Here is a 20837-nt window from a genome sequence, read left to right on the forward strand (position 1 = left end):
AAAAGAAAACCAAAGAAACAAGCCGAGAGGCCTTCCGACGACCGGAAATAAACGAACAGTCACATATGGGAAGAAATACTGGAGTCAGAAATTAAAAGAAGACGATCCTGACGACGATTTCAGTCAAGAGCTGACATCGCAGTACTTCGTCAAGCTTCAAACTCAAAAATCAGTGCAAACAAATGCTATTCCAGCGAAAGAAAAAGTTCAAAACGGTGACGAAGACGATGAATTCGACTTCTCCGCGTACAAGCCACCACCAAAGAGCTCATTCAAACCTCCCTCGAAAAACACATCGAAGATCCACAATTCAGTTGAGACGATTTTCAATAAGGATTTCTGAGTGAAATCCTTACCCCCCTCTTTTATTTGCTTGTTAGAAAGAGCGTAAAAAGTTACACTAGAAACACTGAAAAAATCAAGAGATTTTCAAAATATTGACCTCGTGCCACGTGACTGAAGTTCCAAAAGTACCATTTCTTTCGGACATCGGCATTTCCAAGTCCTCTTAGCTGAGCAGGCATGCGATACATGAAAATGATCGTCTTGTCGAGCTCTACATCGGCATCTTGGTTTCAATCCTTGTAATTTAGTTTTCCATCCCTTTCTAAAATCAGCTGTTTGCTGAAAATATTGATTTCGAGAAAAAAGGGATGAAAAGGTTTGAGACTGACACGCCGATGTAGAGCTCGACGAGACGATCATTTTCATGTATCGCATGCCTGCGTACCTAAGAGTAGTCGGAAATGCCGATGTCCGGAAGAAAAGGTACTTTTGGAACTTCAATCACGTGCTATGACGTAATAACTTCAAAAATTTCATCCTTTTTTGGTGGAATCTGGCATAACTTTTTACGCTCTTTTAAATGAGCTAATAAAAAAGGGGGGTAAGGATTTCACTCAGAATTCCTTATTGAAAATCGTCTGAGTTGCTGAAAAGATTTGATCAATCTGTCGCCACTTCACTTTTTACAACAGGAGCAGGCTCAACCATTGCTCTTCCTGGAGTTCCTTTACCAAACAATATCCAGTCTCCTTCTGTATTTGCCAGTCCTAAAAATCCTCTCAAGGAAGTCGGAAATGATAAGAAAGCGTTTGCAGCTGTCGAGGGAAGGAAACTACCGCTTTCTGAGGTTGATATGAATCAAATAGTTCCTAAGAGTCCGAGAGAAACGAGCTTGGATGTTTCGTTCGATCCATCGCAAGCCCTTTTCACCAATTCGCCTTATGGAGCGAGTCCGATTTACAAGTCTGAAGATACGGATAAACCAAAGAAATCATCCGAAAATTTGAGGAAGGATATCTTTCAAGGCTTGGACGATTCCTTCGAATTCAAAGGATTCCAAACTGGACTCGGAGTCCCTGCTAAAATTGATGAAGCAGCCTTGCAAGCAGTTCGGGCTGCTGGCCCTGAAAGCAAGAACACTGGCTTTGAGAACTGCTTGGGAGTCAAGGCGAAAATTGATGAATCGGCGATCAGTGCAAGTAAGCAGCTCTTGAATACATCTAACGAGCCCGCCGCTTCTGCCAAGACTGCCGACGTTGACGACGAGTTTAGTCAGGATTTGACATCGCAGTATTTTCTGAAGCTCCCAACTCAAACAGCGCCTCAACTAAAGAACACTGGCTTCCAAAATTGTCATGGAGTAGCGCCCAAAATAGATGAAAATGCACTCAAAGCTGTCCGAGCTGGGAATCCTCAAAAGTCACCTGAAAGAAAGAACACTGGATTTCAGAACTGTTTCGGCGTAGAAGCAAAAATTTACGAAAAAGCTCTGAAAGCTGTTCGAGCTAACAACCCTCCCGGTTCTCCAGAAAAGAAGAATACCGGATTTCAGAATTGCTTTGGAGAAAAAGCGAAAATTGACGAAAACGCGCTGAAAGCTGTTCGTGCCGCGGACCCTTCACGGTTGCTTGAAAGAAAGAATACTGGCTTTCAGAATTGTTTGGGTGTCAAAACGAAAATAGATGAATCAGCGCTCCAAGCTGTTCGTGGTGCAGATGCTCTTACGTCGCTTGAACGACAGAACACTGGATTTCAAAATTGTTTTGGCGTCAAAGCTAAAATTGATGAATCCGCTCTACAAGCTGTCCGAAGCTCTAACCCTCCGAAATCGTTTGAAATAAGGAATACAGGATTTCAAACTGCCCATGGCGTCCCAATGCAAGTGAATGAGGACGCACTGCGAGCGGTTAAAAATTCCACAAGCTTGAATCAGAATACCTCTAAGCCGGAGTTCAGAGGCTTTCAAACATGCCTTGGTACCCAAGTCAAACCTGATGAAGCTGAACTCAATTATGTCAGAGGAAAGGAAGAGAAATCCGTGTCGGTGGCAGACAACTCTCAGAATACCACAGCTGAAAATATGAATGCGAAGATGGACATGCTTATCTCTGAAATACCCAAGGAACCTTCAAAATCTGCTACATGTCCATCACAAGCGTTTTTCGCTGATGTCTGGGAAAAAGATCTGAAAAAAGAACGAGAAATGAATCCTTTCGCAAAGCCACCTCCGAATGCAGATCAGCCCAAGCCGACTATCCAAAAAGAAAATGTTGCAAAGCCAGATTTACCGAAGTCAACAATCCAATACAGAGAACTTCCAAAACCAGATTTCGCGATCAAGCCATCTATCAAGCGAAAGTCTGACGAGAATGAATTTCCGGCGAAGAAGTTCAAGCCATCTCATTCGTCATCAGCAACTGAATCGTTCATTCCTCCTTCTAAAGAACCAAAACCTCCAGAACATAAAGAAGCGAAGAGAAAGAGTCTCGATGAATTCATGGCAAAATTTGTTTCCGAAACTTGTCTAAATTCAATTCATTTGCCCACCAGTTTGCGTCATCCTCCTCTCGAATCGTTGTGGGAGGAGTATAGAGATCTGCCAGACGAACCAACCGCGGAGACAAATATTGAATGTGAAGCGGATACAGATATTGAATGTGAAGCGGATACAGAGCTTATTAATAAACAAGAATCGGATTGTCAACCTTCTCAGCCGCCACGCAAGTACGTCTATGTTCAACGCTTACCAGAGCCAAAGCCAGAAGAAGTAAATGAACGAAGCTATCAGTTTTGTGCTAATTTCTTTCATCCGGAAACTGACTCCATTATGTACAAATACGCTCTTCTTGCGGATGAACTGCGTCTCAAAGAGTTGCAAGCAAAGTTGACCAGTGTCAAAAGATCTTCTTCATTCGCCATTCCAGTAAAATCGGCTGCTAAGAACAATTCGAAGCACAGTACTCCCATCCCTACTCGAAGTAACAAACCCGTCAAATCTCCAGATCTTGCTCTTAGTCCGATAAAAGAAGCGAAATCATCGGAGACAACCGGTATGATTAAATATATCGCGGAAGAAGATGAAGACTTCGATATGGACCTTGACGAAGAAACAGAAGATCGTGTCATGTCTGAAGAAGAAGTAAAGCAATTAAATGCATTGATCAGGAAGATCGACGAGGAGATCGATTGTCGGAAGAAAAGTCAAGAAAACCGCTACGGAGTGCTGTTCCAAAGCAAGAAATACTACACCGAAAGAGGCCAGACGATTCCATTGAGTCAGTTCAAGCCGCAAGTAAATACAGAGGATGAGCCTGCTGATCCAGAGCGCAATTTCAACTTGTTCGACTTTTGGCCAAAGGAAGATATTTTGGCTGGTAAGAAAACGTCCGATGATGGAACATTCAGCTGCGCAGCAGATGGAACTTTCGGCTCGCGACATATCCAGCGCACTCTTCACAGCTCGACGATCAATAGCTCGTTCCACTCTAAATTGTCAATTAACTGGGTAGAAAATCACGCCAAACTCGTCAAGCAAAAGCTCGCTGGATACAACAACTATCTCGATCACGAACTGCGCGAAAAGGTCTTCACCCCCGACGCGTTAGTCGACCAACTTCGACTCAGGGCTGACTTGGAATTTATCGACGGAAAGAGAAGTCTCATTGTGAAGATTTCCGAGCAGGATGTTGCTCCGGCTATGCCTGCTGTTCTTTTCATTTCCTCCAAGGAGCCTCTCAGGTATTTCGTTTCTATTAAGACGCTTTTAATTAATTCTGAATAGACTATCAGATGGCTGGTACGAAATCAAATGCGATGGCGATGCTTTGATAAAGCAGCGTCTTGAAAAACTCCCAATCGGTTCCAAAATCCTCATTTGTGGCGCAACCCTTGCCAAAGACGCTCAAGCTTCACACCCGTTGGAGAATATTTCCGAAATTCACATAACCGCGAATTCCACGAAGCGCGTAAAATGGTATACGAAACTTGGGCCGTTTTACAAAAACGTTACGCCTTCGACATTATCTTCTATTTCCTCCTCTGGCAGGAGTATTTACAAGCTGAAGCTGAAAATAACAAGAAAGTACCCAGATATTTGGCTTCAAGACAACCCAGCAAAAGAGAGCAAAGATAGACGAGTAGTTTTTTCAAAAAGACAGCGAGATCGATGGCATGCTCAGAAAGACAAAGATCTGGACAAGCAAAGAGAATCGCTCGCAGCAAGTATCAGGTAAATATATAAAATGATAAAATGCAAGATTTTATTCAAATCTTTAAAGAAAGAAACATCGAGAAAACCTCGACGAAGATCTAGCCAACTTGACAATCAAAGAAATCAGCGTGCTAGACGATCCAGAAGAAATTTACACTGCAGTCACGCTTTCAAAAGACCCAGAATATACAATTTCGAACTTGACTGAAGAACAACGGCAGAAATACCAAAGTAAACACGCTTTTTGTCCGTCCAACAATTCACGCTCTTTTCAGAATTCGCCGAGAAGCAAAACTTCAAGATAAACGAGACTTTCCAACGTGAGCAGCGACAATCCAGCGGAAAAACGACAAAGAAATTGAGATTTAAAGTCAAGGAGGGAAATAGAACCAATATTCTGCAAATTGATGAGAGCAAACTGCGCGACCAATCTCTGAAAGCAGGATCTATCGGTAATTCTAGCATTTGTAGTCCTCTGCTTCAAAGTGTCGCTTCTAGTGATCGTTGAAATGGCAAACATCGCATATCGAGGCCAAATCACAATCCCGAAAAACGGGATCGTGCGTGTCATTGAACAGGAATTCGTGAAACCTGAGTTGCCCGCAGAATACGCTAATATCCTTCCAGAACTCGCTGAGACCACAAAAGAGGTTGACATCGTTGGAATTGTCGTTCATCTTGCACCTACATCATGCGTACTTGCTGATAATAAGAAGCAGTTTGTAACTGTTCAGTTGGAGAAAAATACTTGGGACTTTGAAGCTCTCGACAAAATTGTTCTTGTCGGAGCTGTACTCGGTAATTAGCTTTCAAAGAAACACCCTCTTACCGTGCAAAATCTTAGCATTTAAAAACTTGGAAGTCGACCGCCAAAAAGCAGCGCAACTCAATTATACCCACGTCTCCGAAGTACTTTCCCAGGTGTCCGACTTCCAGGGCTCTCGCGGCGCGCTTTTCAACCTCTTCAATGCTTACAACAAAGTGCTTGCTCGCTCCGGCCACGAGAAGTTCATTTCTGCCTATCGATCTTCACCCAAATCTTCGTCCTTTTCTACACCGACGCGCCCCATACCGAATTCTTCAATAAACCCAACCACTCCCCTTAGTTCCAGAAAACCACCCGGAAATGCCGATCGAATGCACCAGCTGGAAATGGCAGAAGAGAAGTGGTCCCGCTCGAGCTTCTCTTTCAACCAAACCTCAAACTAATCAAGTTCAATCTAATTATCCCCTCCTCATCCCCTTCCTGTCCCATTTTTCTCACTACCATGAACATGTTCGATAAGTTTACAACTCACTAATTATAAAGAAAACACCAACCATTTCACCCTCATTTTTACGATTCAGTCGATCAAAATCGGAATCGATAACAATCATCTCCTCCATTCCTCGATCCTCTATTCTCTTTTATGATACCGCTTTTGCGTACTCTACCACTCTCTACTGACACTCGAGATAGGCTTTTTACGAAGCTTCGTTTTTTCTTTGTGATTCTACTATTTTCGCCAATGCGTGAGAAATTCGTTGACCAGTGCTTTAACTCAGCGCCCGCGGTCATGTGAAATTCTAGCTTTTTTTCAGAACCATTTTTTCACCACTACCCTTTTGTCTGACAGAGAATTACCCAAAGAAATCAAGAGCGACTTGACATGTTAGTATACTTTTCACAAATAGATACAGTATTTTATCTCAGGAATATATTTTGATAACACGACATTTAACATAAAGCAACATTTGTCAGTCCGACAAATTAAGAATGTTGCGAGTACTTGTTGACCAAGCGTACAATCTATCGGAGCCAAGTCCGCCAACCCTGTTCTGTCTCTTGGAATTCGACGGGATGCGACTGGCGACGAGCCACGTCCCGGTCAAAAATGGGAAGGTTAAGTTTAACGAAGAAGCCGAGTTTAACATCAAGAAGGCTGGCAATTTGAGGATTCAGCTTTGCTCAGTAGACTCCAAGCCTGGTCTTCTCAGTCTGGAGGTAAAACAACGCCCTAGAAACAGAACCATCCTAGAATTACATGATTAATCATCCCATATCTCGTCTTAACCCGCCTTTTAGAAGGTCAAGTTCTTTATAAAGGTATCATTTACGATTTTCTGGTAACAATTATTGTCAAAAACATGCATGATTAAAAGTTTGAACTCACGGAACTCAATTTATGTGGAATACTCACTTCATGATCTCATTTAAGGGATCCCCCCCTGATTTCGCCAACTTTGACCTCTATCTACTTTTTTTTGAGCTTACATAGGAAGCTGATTTTGGGCGCATTAGAAAGCCCGCTTTGAAAGGAGCAAATTCTGGTAGAATCAGCTTGCCAGCATAACATTCGCTTATGCATTACAGGCCCCCAAAGTGATTAAAGTTGGCGAAAATGGCTATTTTTGACCATTTTCAAATCGTATCTACTTTTTTGGGGCCTTTATATCACCAATATTTTTGCTTCTATAGATAGCTCAGAGCCTAAACTTAATATTCTGGTAGAACCAGCATAATTGGATGAGTGAAAAAAATTTTCCTAGTTGTAGAACTTTTTGGAGCCTTTTTTGGCATTTTTTTGGTGGTTAAATGCTCTCTAGCGCCAACAAATGGCCGAAGATTCTAGTGCGGATATCATATTCGTAATCAGCACATTCTAAGCTATCGATCAACCCCTTACTTGTCCTCTTTTGGTAACGATGAAAAATTGAAAAAAATTGCGATTTTCACGCTAAGTACAAATTTCATGCATTTTCCCAAACTTTGGAGGCCAAAATTTTTGGGATGCATTTATGTAGTGGGGTACTATAATATATCAAAATGATCCTCAGAACACGAGGAATCTAATGATAGGCGAAAATGAGCTGTGCCAAAGTTTTGAAAAATCGGGGGGTGATCCCTTAAAAACCAATTTCTTTGGACATTTTCTCACTACTTTTCAGGAGCATAAATTATTTGGCCGTACCAAAGTTCCCATCGCCTTTGACAAGGCAACAGAAACGGTTCAACCAGTGCGGGAGCTGGAAATCAAGTCCAAATCTGGAAAGACACGCGCGGTGATGAACCTGCGGCTGACTATTCAAAAGAATCCGAACGCAGCAGTAGCCAAAGAAGAAGAAAGTAACAACCCTTTTGTTTCAGCAGCTCCAGCAGAGAAATTCTCTAATCCACCAACGCCAACTGCGAGAAATCCTTTCAACAGGCCGAAGAGGGATGATTCGTTTAGGTCCTCGACGACTTCGGTCGATTCTCAGGAGCGTGGTTCACGATTATTTTTGTTGTTGAATTTGAAGTTGTTGTTCGAAGGCATTCAAACTGATTATCTCATGGGGTCACCCCTAGGTCAGAAAGCAAACCTACGTTTTCGTTATTGCTTGTCTTTTCCAATCCTTTGTGTCATGGAACAGACACATTGGTTGATTTTAGACAGCGTTAATGTCGATTAACAGTAATCTCCTCTTAATTCCACATGATATGTCATTGAAATATCTTATGGTGACCACAAGATCAGTCGACCTCTCAAAATCCCTTCGAAACATCGGATAATTCAAGCACGAATCCATTCAAGGGCTCTAACCCAAACTTGGCTAGCTCAAAAAGATCCATGTTCGAAAAGCACAAGGACTTTTCCCAATCGCTCACATCTATCGACGGTATCCCCGAGCACTCGACGCCGAAGAAGCCGCCAGTAATCGAAGAAAAGCCAAAAGAAAGGACTCGCGATAAACCGAGCAGAAACAAAAGCGTCCGGAACACGATTATTGGGAATATCGGCGACTGGGGATCAAGCTCAAAGAAGGAGGAAAAAACCGAAAAGAGGGAAGATAGATCGAGCTCAAATAATCACCTAGTCGTGGAAAATGACAGACTCAAGTTTGAAAACAAAGAGTTAAAGTCCATCGTTAAGTCAAAGGTAATTTATTTGACCTTGGAGCCCGAGGTTAATGAGACTGTTTTCAGGATAAAGAAATCGCCGAACTGAACGATTACATCGGCAAATTGTTAGTACGTGTAATGGAGCAAAGCCCCGACATCTTAAAAAGTTAATCCACTGTATTCTTTCTTTTTTACTATTATTTGTTCATTCACCATTTCTTGCGCTCAATCCACTCAAAAATACTTTAAACCCATGAATTCTCATAAATGAACATTCATTCAAAAAACTCATTTCGTTACAAATATTATTATCTTGAGATTTCTTTTTTTGCCTTTACAAAAAGCAGGAGATAGATTAAAAATTTTGACAAGTCTGTTAAACAATTTATAAAAGTTTCCTCCGGTCTTGACAGAATTTGAAAATCAGAATCTTCTTTGAGCTTGTTAGAAATCAATTTTGTAAATACTTCTGAATGGTAATATTCAATTCTCCCTTTATTCAAGTTTCAATCTACCGGACAGAATTCCGCCCCACCGTAAACTGACCGTTCTTCTTTACAACTTTCTTCTTCGAAAAAATAAACAAATGCTACATTTATTCGGAAAAAATCATTCTTGGCTGCGTATTTAAAAGATATCCTGATTCTTATTCATCGCAGAGAAAAGGTTATTTTACTTTATTCATCGCCGTTGCATGTTAGCAGCTGCTCATTTTGCAATGCAGCTAGTTTTTCATTATGTGGATTGACTGGGCCAAGAATATGAGGATAATCTCGCATCAGTCTATCCCAGAATAGTTCTGCAAGAAGCACATGAGCTGTGTGACTCGGGTGGAAACCATCAGTCGTTTCAATTCCTTAATTTATCATCGCAAATGCACGAATAGAGCCTTTTTACCTTGCCATAGTTCTCCGCCATTTTTCTCGTGAATCTCAAAAGCCACGTCGAGAGGATAGTCCATGTAAATGAGTTCGAAATTGTTGAAATTATTTCGTTGGTCTTCAACCAAAATTTCAGCAGTAGCAGTTAGATTTTGGGCTCTCTCAGTTGTGAAATCTCGTCGAGACTGATCGGAAGACATCCAGCCGGTGCAGGGAGAAACTTCAAGGCATTCAATGTAGTTGTAGAAATCTTCGTAAGTTGCGTCTTGATCGAGTTCCCCAAGAGGGTGCAGCCGATCAGCTTCAGATAGGTTTAACAATTGTTTTAACGAGTAAGAATAGTTTTTGGTTTAAACCCTTTGCTAGAATTTCAAACAAAAGCTCTCCCTGAGCAAGGCCAGTCACCACAACTGCGCTTCCTTCGGGGAGAATCGTCTCCAAATAATTGAGGCTCTCCAACGTCTTCTCGTAAAATCTTTCCGGAGTGGTCATATATTCCTCCGTATTTATCTTCGTGTTGCAAACATCATTTCCGACAAGCGATAAGAACACTAGCATTGGTTTGTCCAGATGTTTTCTACCAAGACCAAAGATAGTCTTGTCCGCCATGCTCGACGATTTGCAGCCATTGTTGGCTTGATTAATGAAGTCGTTCAAATTGCAGCGATTTCGCTCAACAAGGCGAGAATAAATGGAATCAACGTACTTTCCGTCGACCCACGATTTGGGCCCCGTCTCCCAGCAATTTCCTTTGAATCCGGTTATCCAAGAAAGATGCGGCCAATCAAGCTCGTTCGCCAGCGCGATTTCAGCGTCTTTGAACGGCATCGATTCTTCGGTCCAAAGATGTGGCGTAAACCAAACTTCTGGGATCGAAAAATGGGCTCCAGCAGAGTCTCCAAGAACAGCGACGCCGATCGCTCCACTGTCAGCGCAATAAGTGTCTTCGATTGAGACATCGTTCTCCATTCCAGATATTCCGTTGCAATTTGCATCGATGAATCTGTCACCTCTCACAGGAGGTTGCCCTGGGTAAATAGTGTCTTCTTGGTCGATGCAATCTTTTGCTCGCCACCAAAATCCTCTTGCACCGCCTGTTCGGAGGCCGAATAAATCGCCATCGTCGTCGATTGCCGGGACGTGTCTATCTAGTCTATCCACGATTTCTTCAAGCCAATCTTCAAAACCAAAAGAAGCAAATCCCTTGCAAATCGCAAAGTTTTCCGGTCCTTCCATGCAAAAATCATCCAGTCTCGACTTCATTTCCATCAAGGATATTTTAATTTGATCAGTATTTGCTGGACAGCCATCGTTTTCTTTCTCAGGATAGAATGAGCAGTAACGGTGTCCCTCTGAAATGTAACACTCTCCCATACAGTAGCAAAGGCTATCAACAGTATTTCCGAGCTCGAATGCCTCCTGGAAGTACGCTCCTAAATCAGCAGAAAATTCCTGGCAAATAGGTTCCAATCGCCCGAGTTTTTGGCAAAATTGAGACATGCCTACATCGTAGCGGATGTTGTTTGCCCGGGAGTACTTAGATTTTTTATAATGAATGTATCTTCATTGAAAAGATACCTGCTCTACCCACGTGCTAATGATCATGCAAGTATAGCAACCTGACCCTCCATTCTTGCTAGCGATCGCCGAAGCAAACAAAATCGGCAACGCCTTCATCTCTCTTATTGAGAAATTGAACTATTTTGCGCTTAAGAAGCTCAGTCAGAAAGAACAGCTGCATATTTCTCATGCAGTCATTCTATCTTCAATATTTATTTTTAAAATGAACTGTGACAGACCTTAAATAGAAGTTTTAATTATCTTTCTTTCGTGAATCTCAAATCCGCAGTAACGGTTAACGCCGGAACGCATATACGACCCATTTTTGGGTAATACGATTTAAAATCGTCGATTTTGCTCATTACAAAACCCATATTATATTTGATAAACGCATATAATATGACCACGGTCAAGTTATATTTTTGTAGCTTAGAGTCCGGTTATAATATATAAACCCGGATTTTTATTCTCTTTATGCCCAAATCGCGACAAAATCGGGTTAAAAAAATTGTCAGAAATTGGCAAAAATGGCCATGCGTTCCGGGGTTAAACTAACTCATTAACAGCATCTGTTTCAGTTTTATCTCTCCAGGAGAAAACTGATGAAACCCCAAGCTATATGAAGCTATCTTCCTGTGATCATATAAAAGATTTTCTTAGGAATGCCTAATGGACGATTAATGATCGTGTTTACTTCTTCCTATGCGCTCCTATGGCAATGACTATGTCTTTTCCGAATAGTCGTAATCCTATCTTCGTCAAAGCAACTCTGACTTCATTTTGTCTCGAGTGAACTCTTCATGGTGGTGCTGTTGTATAAATTTCCGCTTTATAAAAGCAGCACACGAGGCAGCTAACTATCTAGTCGCGATGAGAGAGCCGGAGATAACAACGTTGTTTTCGTTGTTGATTTTCTGTATCAGGAAACTTTCAGAGACCTAGGAGATGCATTGAATTCCTATTTTTGTAATGAAAGATTTTCTTTTAATGTGTTAAAATCACATTATAAATACCGTTAAGGCATTTACCGTATATACTTGGAATTAATTTGAGATCACAATTCAAACACTGCGCACATCCACTAATCCATTTATAGTTTGCCTGTGTTTCTAATTTCGATCACTTGAAAGGATATACAACTCAAATCATGAGATTAGGGTATTTCAGCAGCTTTCGTTCATGACCCGAAACGTTATTTTAATGATCACCATTCAATGTCATCTTTCGCTCGAACTAACATTTATAGCTTTGATATCTTCGGTTACGACTTTCAATAGTCGCGAGCATTAGCTTAACCCCCGAGAATCCGAACTTAAATGTTGATGAAGGCAAAAAAGTTTCACCGCAATCGATTGTTCCTGTCAATACACAAGCTATCCAACCAACGGGTGTGGGCCCGACGGCCCGACGATCTTTTCGCCGGTAAAATGCATGACCGACTGCAAAGGATTCACACGTGCGAAGAAGTTTGAAGCTGAAAAAATCTCGCAAATCGATGGAGTCACGACATATGCTGTTTCATTCAAAGGGAAAACTCAGCCTCCACCTCAAAGCTCATACACTGGAATGCTTCGATTTCGAAGCGGATGCTCACAAAAAGCGCTCGAGTATTTCTACTATTACAAAAAACTTGTGTTTATGAAACTCTCGGACCGGACACGAAATACCTACCAAATCGAGTTTGCGCTTCATCAAATTCCAAAGCAAGAAAAGCAAAAGGACAAAGAATCATATGTCGTTCAATTCTCAAGAAACTTTACTGAGGGAGAAAGTTTCAAAGCAAAAGGCGATGCTTTTATAATGATGGTAGGCCTTGATGACTGGATAATGCCGTATGTGAACGTAACTCACGATGAGATCGACGAATGCGTCGCAGGAGCGCAACTTTGGTATCTCCCTCAAGATATTGACACCAGTGAAATTGACTACACAAAGTGCTTCCTGTCCAAACGCTACAACGAAAGAATTTTCTGGAAAGAATCGTGGGAACTTCCACCTAAGCGGATGCCTAAGACGAAATCATGCCCGAATCCAGTCCAACCAAGCAATGGTGAAGACAACGAAGAGGACTCTGAGACAACTAAAACTCGGCCGATGATTGCTGGTGGACAAGAAAGTAAAAAAGGTCGATGGCCGTGGTTTGCATGGAGTCCTGGAGGAGAAGCTAACTATACTAACGATAACTTTGGACTCACGTAATCTGAGTATGTTTTTTACGCAACTAAGTGTTCCTTTTTAGAATCTTGACGAAGAACGAAGATGGGTCTGATGACTGGCTTCTAACAGATTATTATGCATGCCGTTACAATCCTTCACAGCTTCTTATACATATCGGAGAGTGGAATCTTGAGGAAGAAGACGACTCAAAATTTCAGGTCTATTCAAAGCGAAAAGAATACATTGATTATGGCTGGTATGACCGATACTGCCTAGTCCGTGTTCCTAATTTAATTAATGCTGCGCCAAAAAGCTGTCTTGATAAAAATTGCTTCGAACCTGTTTGCCTGGGATCAGAAGTTCCAAAAGAGTAAGTGCATTTTCAACTAATGTAATCAATAAAATTTTCCTAGTTACACAATCTGCTATTCTGCTGGCTTTGGTGCTGTTAAAAATATTGCTGAAGATGATGACTCATCTGACAGTTCTGACGATTCTTACAGCTACTACAGCTACTACAGCTGGTACTACGACAATTACTTCGAAGATTACTATAATGCTCCTAAGCAAACATTCGTTCTGAAAGACTTTGCTGTTTACGTTGAAAATGGGTATTATCATGCGATTGACTTTGATAATGGAAAAGGGAACAGAGCTAGAAGAAGTCATACCGATAATGATATTGACGGCCCTGCTCATTGTGTCGGTGATGCGGGCTCTCCAATGATTTGTCTAGGTAATATAGGTTTTTTATGCTTTATTAATACTAAATCTTCTAAGTTGATGATTACCCTGTTCTCACATCGATTGTTCGAGGAGACAGGTGGTGTCAGGAATTTCCAGAACGTATTCAAACGCTACCCGCTGACAAAATAATCGAATTTGTGAACAACCCACCAGAGATTTTTGTCTTTCCGAATGTAACATGGGAGGAACCGAAAGAAAATCTCACTTCAGGACTTGTCTGTGACACTCCTCTCGACCCGATTCCAGCTGAGCCAGTTCGTCCACGAATCATTGATGGAAAACCAGCTCCGATCGAAGACTATCCTTTCATAGGTTGGGAAGATTTTTTTATCTATTTCTTACAATATATAATAGTTTGGCTTGGATTCTGTGGCGGTACCCTCATAACAATGAATGATGGTACTTCTAGTGACTACATTGTCTCAGCTGCTCATTGCTGCGAGGTCAGATATACCGTTTTTTCTTGTTCAAGAAATTTCTTAGCTCTATGAATATTATGATATTGATATCCTCGAAAAAACCAACTCAACAACAGAGCGAACGACCACCACTACAAATAAACCATCCACTTCGAGCTGGACCACCACTACTGGCTGGGGATCAACATGGGGTCCGACAACAACAACAACTGGCTCTTCATCTTCTCCAAGACAAATTCTTCTTGGAACGAACGATATCTACGATCTTGGTGAATGCGGGATCAGTGTTGACGTGCAAGCGTACGCTATTCACCACGACTACGACTACAATTTCTACGACTACGACGAGTCGAAGTCAGAAGAGAAAGGAATACCAGCGGACATTTGTCTCATCAAAGTACCTAACATCAAAGCTGAAATCGCGAAGCAGCGTGGTAGTGATGCTTTGAATACATGCAAAAAAGCGATTTCTCCGGCTTGTCTTCCAGCAGAACATGTACCTGAAGGCTCTTACTGTAAACTTGCCGGTTGGGGAGACGTAAGCACAACTTTTTTCTTTACAAATAATTAAACCTTTAAAGGGAAACTCGCCATCTTATCTTCTTCATGATATTGGGCTCTACACTTTTTCAAACGAATACTGCATGGGAACTCCCAATAATGATATCATACCAGTTGAAACCTTCGAAACACAGGTTCTAAAAATCTGTAGCACATGAAATTACTCCTCTAGTTTTGTGCGGGTCTTCCTGATTTTGACGGCGACGGTGACATCGATAAAGGCAATAATGCATGCTACGGAGATTCTGGAGGCCCGTTGGTCTGCGAGGCTTATGGCAAACCGGTTCTTTACGGAGCCGTTTCATGGGGAGCTAGAGCCTGCAGCGACAAGAGTTACCCGGATGTCTATGCAAAGGTTTCTCATTTCACAGACTGGATTCTTGATCTTATTGAATAATAACCGTAGTCTCTGTCCAGATTTTACTATTTAAAATTTCTTCCAATAAATTTCTTAAAAATAATCGAAAAAAAAAACTTTTATTTACATTGTAATTGCAGTGATAAGAAAAAGTGAAGCAGGAGTCGATTATTTGAAGCTACCCCAAACTTCGGTCCCAGCCAGAGTTTTCCGTCGGCACAGGTTTGCCATCAACAGTTTTCTGTTCCAAACGAAGCTCATTCAAGCGTTTGCAATTTAGATCGCATTGAACTTCTCCGGGCTCGACTTTTATCTGATTAGGGATGAGAAAGGCACTCGAATACTCGAAACTCGAATAAATGATCAAAAACATTATTTCTCATCCCAAAAGCGGACCCGATATTCTCTGGTCTAAAACGGCATTCCAGTCGATTTCTTTGAACCATTTATGTTTTCGAATTCCGTCGATTCCATTACTCTGGTACCCGAGACGACTTGTCGGAGATCTTTTACAGAGTGATTTTATCAACGATGTTCCTGCTTCGGAAATCTCGCGACGAATGCCCGTCTTAGAACATTGGAAAACGAAAGGTGCAAGGTCGATTCCGGAGACGATTCTGTCTTGAATTCCCTATAATCCCAGTTGAATATGTAGAGAGAAGGTACGTAGAGTACCTTGGCGGTAGAATCTCTGAAAGGAGTTGAGCAGCTCAACATCTCATAAATGACGACTCCAAGAGACCAATAATCAACAGCAATGTCATGACCGTTGTTTAGAATGATTTCTGGGGCGATGTATTCAGGAGTGCCACAGAAGGTCCATGTTTTTTCTTCGACAATTTTGGCCATTCCGAAATCAACTAGAGAATTAATCTATCATTTCCTCTTGATAAAGAATGATAATACCGAGGACTAAATGTCCATTTTCATGGTTGATCATCAAGTTTTCCGGCTTCAGATCTCTATGGCAAATATTTTTCAAATGAAGATATTCAAGAGCAAGCGTGATATCAGCAGCGTAGTATTTTCCGACGATTTCATCAAGAGGACCTCTTGCCACAAGGAGATCGAAAAGCGAACCGCCCAGGTAAGCGTCTGTGAGAAAATATACAAAATGGAGATCTTTGAATGTGGTGTAAAGTTTGGAGATGAATTTGCAGTGGAGAGAGCTCAAAATGTCCTTAGAACACAGTTAGTTTTGAATGATCTGGTTGTCTTACTCTTTCTCGTAGAATGTATTTTTCTTGGTGATTCTTAACTATCGTATATTTTGGAATCATCTTCAGCGCTAAATGAATCGACTTGGTTTCAGGGGTCGATACAAGATGCACGGTTCCGTAACCTCCTTTGCCCAGGCGCTTTATGACAACCATTTCTGCCAGCTTGAAGTGCGATGCAATTTGTTTGTTGTAAACATCGTTTACAATCGTCAACGAAAGAACTCGCTCACGAGCTGGTGAATTTGCTCGGTGGCGTTCGATTGAACCGATCAAATTCACAAAAAGAGCTTTTTAGTGGTTAAATACTGAAATCAACGAGGAGTACCCACACGAAATGAGGCACGATAAAACCATTTCCTTTGTTCAAAACATAACACGTGACGTCTGTTGCTGCCACAACGTCGGCGTTTCTGTTCGTGTTGGAGAGCAGTGAAATGTCTCCAAAGTATTTGAACTGCTCCAGAGTCGCCAGATATTCGCCATTACTTTTAGAGGGCCTTTTCATTACTTTCTTCCCTTTCGAGTTAAATCCTCGCAGAGTGACTGTAAGATGCACCTGCAGTATCGAACCGGCATTTATGATGTGGCGGCGGATCAAACTGCCTTGTGGAGAGATGCCCTTTCCTGCTCACCTTGACGGAGCCAGATTTGATCACATAAAAGGAGTGCCCGATGTCGCCCTGGCGGATGATCTGACTGCCTTCAGCGAAGAACTGCTCGCTTAGAATAATAAAACAGTGTTTGTTGATCTTTCTTACCTCAAGCAAGCGGCCACTTTCTTCTGTTCCAACTTCGAAAACGTCTCAAAGTGGGTAATTTTGGAGACGTATTCGATCTTTTCTTGGAGACTAGCTGTTCCTATCGTTGCCAGAACTCGCTTGAAGTCATGTCTCTAATATGGATTTTTATGAGCCTCCTGGACTTGAAGATTAAAGAAAGCAAAAACCATAACTTGATGTACCAGACGGTCATTTTTGTCTTCGCTCTGACCGAAGCTGTTCTCGCGCAGTTGTAAAACACGGCAATTTCTCCAAAAAGATCTCCAGGTTTCAATACTTTTTCAGCTTGGCGGATTCCTCCTAGGCTTCCGAACATTTCCATCCCAATAGGCTTCAGAACAGCGGCGAGTCCCTCCTTGATGATGAACATTTCGTCCTTTTTCTTCGCGTTAGCATCGATAATCAGCGTATTCTCCTCGATCGTCTTTTCCTGGAATGCGTCGATCACAGCGTCCATCTGGGCCTTTGAGAGAGTTTCGTTAAATTTGAGAAGTTATAGAATCATATCCTGTTTGAGCACCTGATTCAGCTGAATTCGACCAACTCATAAATGTCATGGAACACTTGTTCCACGCAAATATGACAATATCGGCGTATATTTTGAAAGATCGGTTTGAACTTACTTTCGACAGTTTTTTCATGACAATGTCGTTTTTCAAGGCGAGACGTATTTGCACGATATCGCTTTCTGATTTATTGACAATATGGCGCGGAGATTCAATGGGACCTAAGATGTTAAATGTAAGTCATCGAAACCACCAGCTTCCGCCGCGCTACTGCAAAATCTGCGATATCAAGACGCAAACTACTGCGAGAATTTTTCACTAAAAAGTTTACCTGAGCCGCGTTCTCCGTAAATTGGGTTTCGGATTGTTTCATTTTGATCTCGATTCCCGGATTGAATAGCTTTCTTTATGGACAAGGCATTTCCATTCTTGAGTTCTTGGTTTTCGTCCTTTAGTTTTTTCACACTCGACTCCAAGTTTTCGATTATTGTTTTGATGTTTTCCAGCGACGATTTTAGTTCTTTGCTTTTTTCAGGAAAGACCACCCCTAGTTTCTCTAAAAACTCTTCCAGTACTTCCATTCTGGACGCTGGAGATGGTTATCTTCCTTGATTTCAGCTCTGTTTTTCTTTTCTGTTATCTAAAAATTATAAAATTTTTAACAGAAAGGACGATATTTTCCGGGCAGCACGCTATGCAAACAACGTTTGGATAGAGTTAGAATTTGCGAAGGCTAAATCAAATGTTGAACAAGGGGTCACGCACGAGTCACATTTTTCTTTCATTTCTCTTTTTTAAATTTCAATTTTGAACTTTCTCAACAAAATTTGCGCCTGATTTGACTATTTCTTTTCATTTATACACGGATCAATTGTTCTCTCGCCTTATGACAGTTCTCTCCGTCTCAGTTGATGATTCTCTGTTTAGTTCTCTTTTATTTTTATATTGTTAATTCTGAGACACCGTTTTTGGGAATCTCTGGTTCAGATATAAAAGGAGATATTTTCGTACGATGACGTAGTTGAGCATCTGTGCATCAATTATGGAATAAATGACGAGGATTTATTGCGTGCTTTTGCTCGTTACGACAAATTACTAATGTCATGATTTTTATTTTTTACAAAAAAAAAATATCAAAAAAGCCGTCAATTATCAAAAAGGTTCGTTTTTACCCAGATTCTCCCAGATTTTACCTCTATGTATATTTTCTTAATGATAGCTGAGTCCGAGTTCTCGTCATCTTAGTAATAATTTTTAATGAGACGTCTCTCTTTTCAAGAAAGAGGATTAGAGACAGGTTGAAGGGAGGGGAATACTTTATGGACAGAATAATCTTGTTGCCCTGAGGTGAAACGAAACTAAATGGCGGAGAGTCGGCAGATTCAATTCCGAAGACGTGAGATTTATTCAGACAGGGCATGATTTTAAATCACAAGGGTTTACAGTCAGGCTTGTAAATTGAGAGCTTGAAATTCGAGGAAAATTTCAAACTGGTCTTCAGAAGAGATGATAAACCTTTCGAGAAAGCCATTTTTTTATCATACTGCGGATATTTTATTTTTGTCCTTGAAAGTATTTCAACCACGTGTAAGTAAGTACCTGTAACTTAGAGCGGTAGGATTCACATCCGCCAAGACATTATAAATTGTCCAAAAATGCAAAAAAAAATCTTGCGCTGCCAAAGATTGACACGGAGATGGTTTAGCCAGTGTCAATTCTTGCAAGCATCAATCAAGACTGGCTCATTTGGCAGCTGATCTATACACGACAATTCAACTCTCAAGTCCTTTTTAAGACACTCGTTTAATTTACAATAGAAACGGCATTTTTTCTAAGAAGATTGTACAGTGCGTTATTTTGACAGTAGATCCTTTCGTGTTTATAAGACGAATTCGCGGAAGGCGTCGAGGTGCTCTTTTAGGCTCTCGATATCTTCGTCTCCTTCTGGCCAGATGATTCGAAGAGGAGCACAAATTGGACATTCGGGCTTGGAGCAAGAAAGGCAATGTCTCAGGTACTTTCTTGAAGCGTCACATGCCGCGACTCCGAACTGAAAAAATGATTATAGCTGAAATTTAAATCAAGGAAGAGAATTACTCTCAAATTGCATTTTTTCTCGAAGCACTCCTCTTGATGACAAAGCAGATCCTAAAAAGGGACGTTTGAGTCATGAAATGCAAAAGGAAAGAGCTCACTTGGAAATCCAGGCAGTATGGCATCAGAGCACACTCTTCGTCATCGCAATCAACACAGTGGATCATCATTGAAATTACCTGTCAACGGGTGAAATCAGAAAATTACGACCAAAAGCACAATTATCGCTCATCTCTCTTTATCATCTTTTTTAGAATATTTTCAGAGAAAAAGATGTTTTTTTTTTTCAAATTTTTTTTTGACTAAAATGGCTAATATTGAGAAAATTAACAAAAAAAAATTTCAATTATCTTCGGTTAAAAAGTCTAGTGAAAAATCTTTCTGTTCGTAATTAGTTTTTATAAAAAATATTTTTTTTCTTTTCGAATTAACCCGTTTCCTTTCTGATACCAGCGTACTTGTCAGCTTTTGCGTTTTTCATCTCTGTGACATTCATTTTTTTTAATGAAGTTAACTTTGTTTGTTTGCGCTCGTTTGATGAGTTTTGCGTTTGGAATTCAAGGCCTCGCCTTGATGAAAGAGGTATTTATTCATCAGTGCAAGGGCGGCCACTAGCGATTCTAGTAACAAGTGATAAAGACTGTCCAAAAGTGTCAAAGTGAGTCACGCTCGTCAAACAGTAACATCTGTACATTTCCCATCTGGTGTATAAATCTAAAACACGTCCTCTATCAACCACAGTGATTCATTTTCACTGCACGTACCGTGGTATATGAGAAAGTTACAAACCGCGACGTTCGATTTTTCCCATTTTTACCTTTTTTCGGCGATTTTTTTTCTTTAGTTTTTTTCGTAGAAACGTTGTTAAACTCGCTCTAGAGCAACTTTAATACTTTGGCCTATTTACTATATTCAAGCCCTAATCTAGCCATAAGTCCTTCTAATTGCCGATCAACTATTCCTCAAAAATGCGCTGCTCATACTCGTCTCACTTGCGCAACTCCGAAGACCGCGGAACAATCTTGGGCGACAGGCCATTTTTTCAAAGTTTAGCATGTTGATGAAATAATCATAAAAATCATAAGACTCACGTTGTTGTGAGTCTCTTTGATTTACTCTTGATAATAACAACCGCATCAAAAAGCAACAGCAAATGTTGTTTGGTTTTCGAGCATGGTCGATTTCTTCTTACCCACCG

The 20837-nt window shown here is 41.0% G+C and overlaps 7 protein-coding genes across 8 annotated transcripts; 3 read left to right on the forward strand and 4 right to left on the reverse strand.

Annotated features, from left to right (window-relative positions):
• The first annotated feature begins 888 nt into the window (after positions 1–888).
• On the forward strand, positions 889–8265 carry LOC145696929 (uncharacterized). 2 transcript variants are annotated; one of them, XM_081774047.1, is made up of 7 exons: positions 889–4023; positions 4067–4513; positions 4563–4726; positions 4771–4947; positions 4994–5293; positions 5340–6479; positions 7424–8265. In XM_081774047.1, exons 1-6 carry the CDS (start codon positions 1139–1141, stop codon positions 5702–5704), a joined length of 4338 nt encoding a protein of 1445 aa, XP_081630173.1. In that variant the 5' UTR covers positions 889–1138; the 3' UTR covers positions 5705–6479; positions 7424–8265. The 2 variants fall into 2 exon arrangements, with proteins under 2 accessions (XP_081630173.1, XP_081630174.1); XM_081774048.1 differs by lacking the exon at positions 7424–8265 and adding an exon at positions 6561–6582.
• On the forward strand, positions 7970–8954 carry LOC145696986 (uncharacterized). Its single transcript, XM_081774125.1, has 2 exons — positions 7970–8394; positions 8442–8954. The coding sequence occupies exons 1-2, from the start codon at positions 8086–8088 to the stop codon at positions 8526–8528; spliced, it is 396 nt and encodes a 131-aa protein (XP_081630251.1). The 5' UTR covers positions 7970–8085; the 3' UTR covers positions 8529–8954.
• Positions 8955–9018: 64 nt separating this feature from the next.
• LOC145696999 (acyloxyacyl hydrolase-like) lies at positions 9019–10946 on the reverse strand. Its single transcript, XM_081774138.1, has 4 exons — positions 10817–10946; positions 9595–10774; positions 9255–9539; positions 9019–9213 (listed from the first exon to the last, which is right to left on the reverse strand). The coding sequence occupies exons 1-4, from the start codon at positions 10913–10915 to the stop codon at positions 9035–9037; spliced, it is 1743 nt and encodes a 580-aa protein (XP_081630264.1). The 5' UTR covers positions 10916–10946; the 3' UTR covers positions 9019–9034.
• A 1187-nt stretch (positions 10947–12133) lies between these two features.
• LOC145696936 (uncharacterized) lies at positions 12134–15145 on the forward strand. The gene is made up of 8 exons (XM_081774054.1): positions 12134–12993; positions 13038–13325; positions 13369–13691; positions 13736–14014; positions 14057–14145; positions 14186–14659; positions 14703–14816; positions 14855–15145. The coding sequence occupies exons 1-8, from the start codon at positions 12230–12232 to the stop codon at positions 15077–15079; spliced, it is 2556 nt and encodes an 851-aa protein (XP_081630180.1). The 5' UTR covers positions 12134–12229; the 3' UTR covers positions 15080–15145.
• LOC145696966 (cGMP-dependent protein kinase 1-like) lies at positions 15141–16413 on the reverse strand. Its single transcript, XM_081774095.1, has 4 exons — positions 16261–16413; positions 15947–16220; positions 15716–15900; positions 15141–15671 (listed from the first exon to the last, which is right to left on the reverse strand). Exons 1-4 carry the CDS (start codon positions 16411–16413, stop codon positions 15420–15422), a joined length of 864 nt encoding a protein of 287 aa, XP_081630221.1. The 3' UTR covers positions 15141–15419.
• A 145-nt stretch (positions 16414–16558) lies between these two features.
• LOC145696976 (cGMP-dependent protein kinase 1-like) lies at positions 16559–17382 on the reverse strand. Its single transcript, XM_081774108.1, has 4 exons — positions 17212–17382; positions 17019–17152; positions 16885–16980; positions 16559–16745 (listed from the first exon to the last, which is right to left on the reverse strand). Exons 1-4 carry the CDS (start codon positions 17359–17361, stop codon positions 16559–16561), a joined length of 567 nt encoding a protein of 188 aa, XP_081630234.1. The 5' UTR covers positions 17362–17382.
• A 1713-nt stretch (positions 17383–19095) lies between these two features.
• LOC145699298 (uncharacterized) lies at positions 19096–20182 on the reverse strand. The gene is made up of 4 exons (XM_081776568.1): positions 20078–20182; positions 19741–19817; positions 19643–19693; positions 19096–19595 (listed from the first exon to the last, which is right to left on the reverse strand). The coding sequence occupies exons 1-4, from the start codon at positions 20133–20135 to the stop codon at positions 19425–19427; spliced, it is 357 nt and encodes a 118-aa protein (XP_081632694.1). The 5' UTR covers positions 20136–20182; the 3' UTR covers positions 19096–19424.
• Positions 20183–20837: the final 655 nt, after the last annotated feature.

Source organism: Oikopleura dioica, chromosome 2 (genome assembly GCF_907165135.1).
Source record: "Oikopleura dioica chromosome 2, OKI2018_I68_1.0, whole genome shotgun sequence".
NCBI lineage: Eukaryota > Metazoa > Chordata > Appendicularia > Copelata > Oikopleuridae > Oikopleura > Oikopleura dioica.

What these genes read in the sequence shown, in the direction of transcription:
- LOC145696976 (XM_081774108.1), bottom strand. Translation starts at nt 17,361, where the DNA reads ATGGAAATGTTCGGAAGCCTAGGAGGAATCCGCCAAGCTGAAAAAGTA. An exon ending in TGACCGTCTGGTACATCAAG is followed by an intron (nt 17,153 to 17,211) that starts TTATGGTTTTTG and finishes AATCCATATTAG; the next exon opens with AGACATGACTTCAAGCGAGT. An exon ending in AAAGTGGCCGCTTGCTTGAG is followed by an intron (nt 16,981 to 17,018) that starts GTAAGAAAGATC and finishes TATTATTCTAAG; the next exon opens with CGAGCAGTTCTTCGCTGAAG.
- LOC145696966 (XM_081774095.1), bottom strand. Translation starts at nt 16,413, where the DNA reads ATGGTTGTCATAAAGCGCCTGGGCAAAGGAGGTTACGGAACCGTGCAT. An exon ending in AATACATTCTACGAGAAAGA is followed by an intron (nt 16,221 to 16,260) that starts GTAAGACAACCA and finishes CTGTGTTCTAAG; the next exon opens with GACATTTTGAGCTCTCTCCA. An exon ending in TCAGAGATTCTACCGCCAAG is followed by an intron (nt 15,672 to 15,715) that starts GTACTCTACGTA and finishes CTGGGATTATAG; the next exon opens with GGAATTCAAGACAGAATCGT.
- LOC145696929 (XM_081774047.1), top strand. Translation starts at nt 1,139, where the DNA reads ATGAATCAAATAGTTCCTAAGAGTCCGAGAGAAACGAGCTTGGATGTT. An exon ending in TCCTCCAAGGAGCCTCTCAG is followed by an intron (nt 4,024 to 4,066) that starts GTATTTCGTTTC and finishes AATTCTGAATAG; the next exon opens with ACTATCAGATGGCTGGTACG. An exon ending in TCTTGTCGGAGCTGTACTCG is followed by an intron (nt 5,294 to 5,339) that starts GTAATTAGCTTT and finishes GCAAAATCTTAG; the next exon opens with CATTTAAAAACTTGGAAGTC.
- LOC145696986 (XM_081774125.1), top strand. Translation starts at nt 8,086, where the DNA reads ATGTTCGAAAAGCACAAGGACTTTTCCCAATCGCTCACATCTATCGAC. An exon ending in AGTCCATCGTTAAGTCAAAG is followed by an intron (nt 8,395 to 8,441) that starts GTAATTTATTTG and finishes GACTGTTTTCAG; the next exon opens with GATAAAGAAATCGCCGAACT.
- LOC145696999 (XM_081774138.1), bottom strand. Translation starts at nt 10,915, where the DNA reads ATGAAGGCGTTGCCGATTTTGTTTGCTTCGGCGATCGCTAGCAAGAAT. An exon ending in TTAGCACGTGGGTAGAGCAG is followed by an intron (nt 10,775 to 10,816) that starts GTATCTTTTCAA and finishes AAAAAATCTAAG; the next exon opens with TACTCCCGGGCAAACAACAT. An exon ending in TGGCGGAGAACTATGGCAAG is followed by an intron (nt 9,214 to 9,254) that starts GTAAAAAGGCTC and finishes TGATAAATTAAG; the next exon opens with GAATTGAAACGACTGATGGT.
- LOC145699298 (XM_081776568.1), bottom strand. Translation starts at nt 20,135, where the DNA reads ATGAATGTCACAGAGATGAAAAACGCAAAAGCTGACAAGTACGCTGGT. An exon ending in GTACGCTGGTATCAGAAAGG is followed by an intron (nt 19,818 to 20,077) that starts AAACGGGTTAAT and finishes CCCGTTGACAGG; the next exon opens with TAATTTCAATGATGATCCAC. An exon ending in CATACTGCCTGGATTTCCAA is followed by an intron (nt 19,694 to 19,740) that starts GTGAGCTCTTTC and finishes GTCCCTTTTTAG; the next exon opens with GATCTGCTTTGTCATCAAGA.
- LOC145696936 (XM_081774054.1), top strand. Translation starts at nt 12,230, where the DNA reads ATGACCGACTGCAAAGGATTCACACGTGCGAAGAAGTTTGAAGCTGAA. An exon ending in CGAAGACTATCCTTTCATAG is followed by an intron (nt 14,015 to 14,056) that starts GTTGGGAAGATT and finishes AATATATAATAG; the next exon opens with TTTGGCTTGGATTCTGTGGC. An exon ending in TTGAAACCTTCGAAACACAG is followed by an intron (nt 14,817 to 14,854) that starts GTTCTAAAAATC and finishes TTACTCCTCTAG; the next exon opens with TTTTGTGCGGGTCTTCCTGA.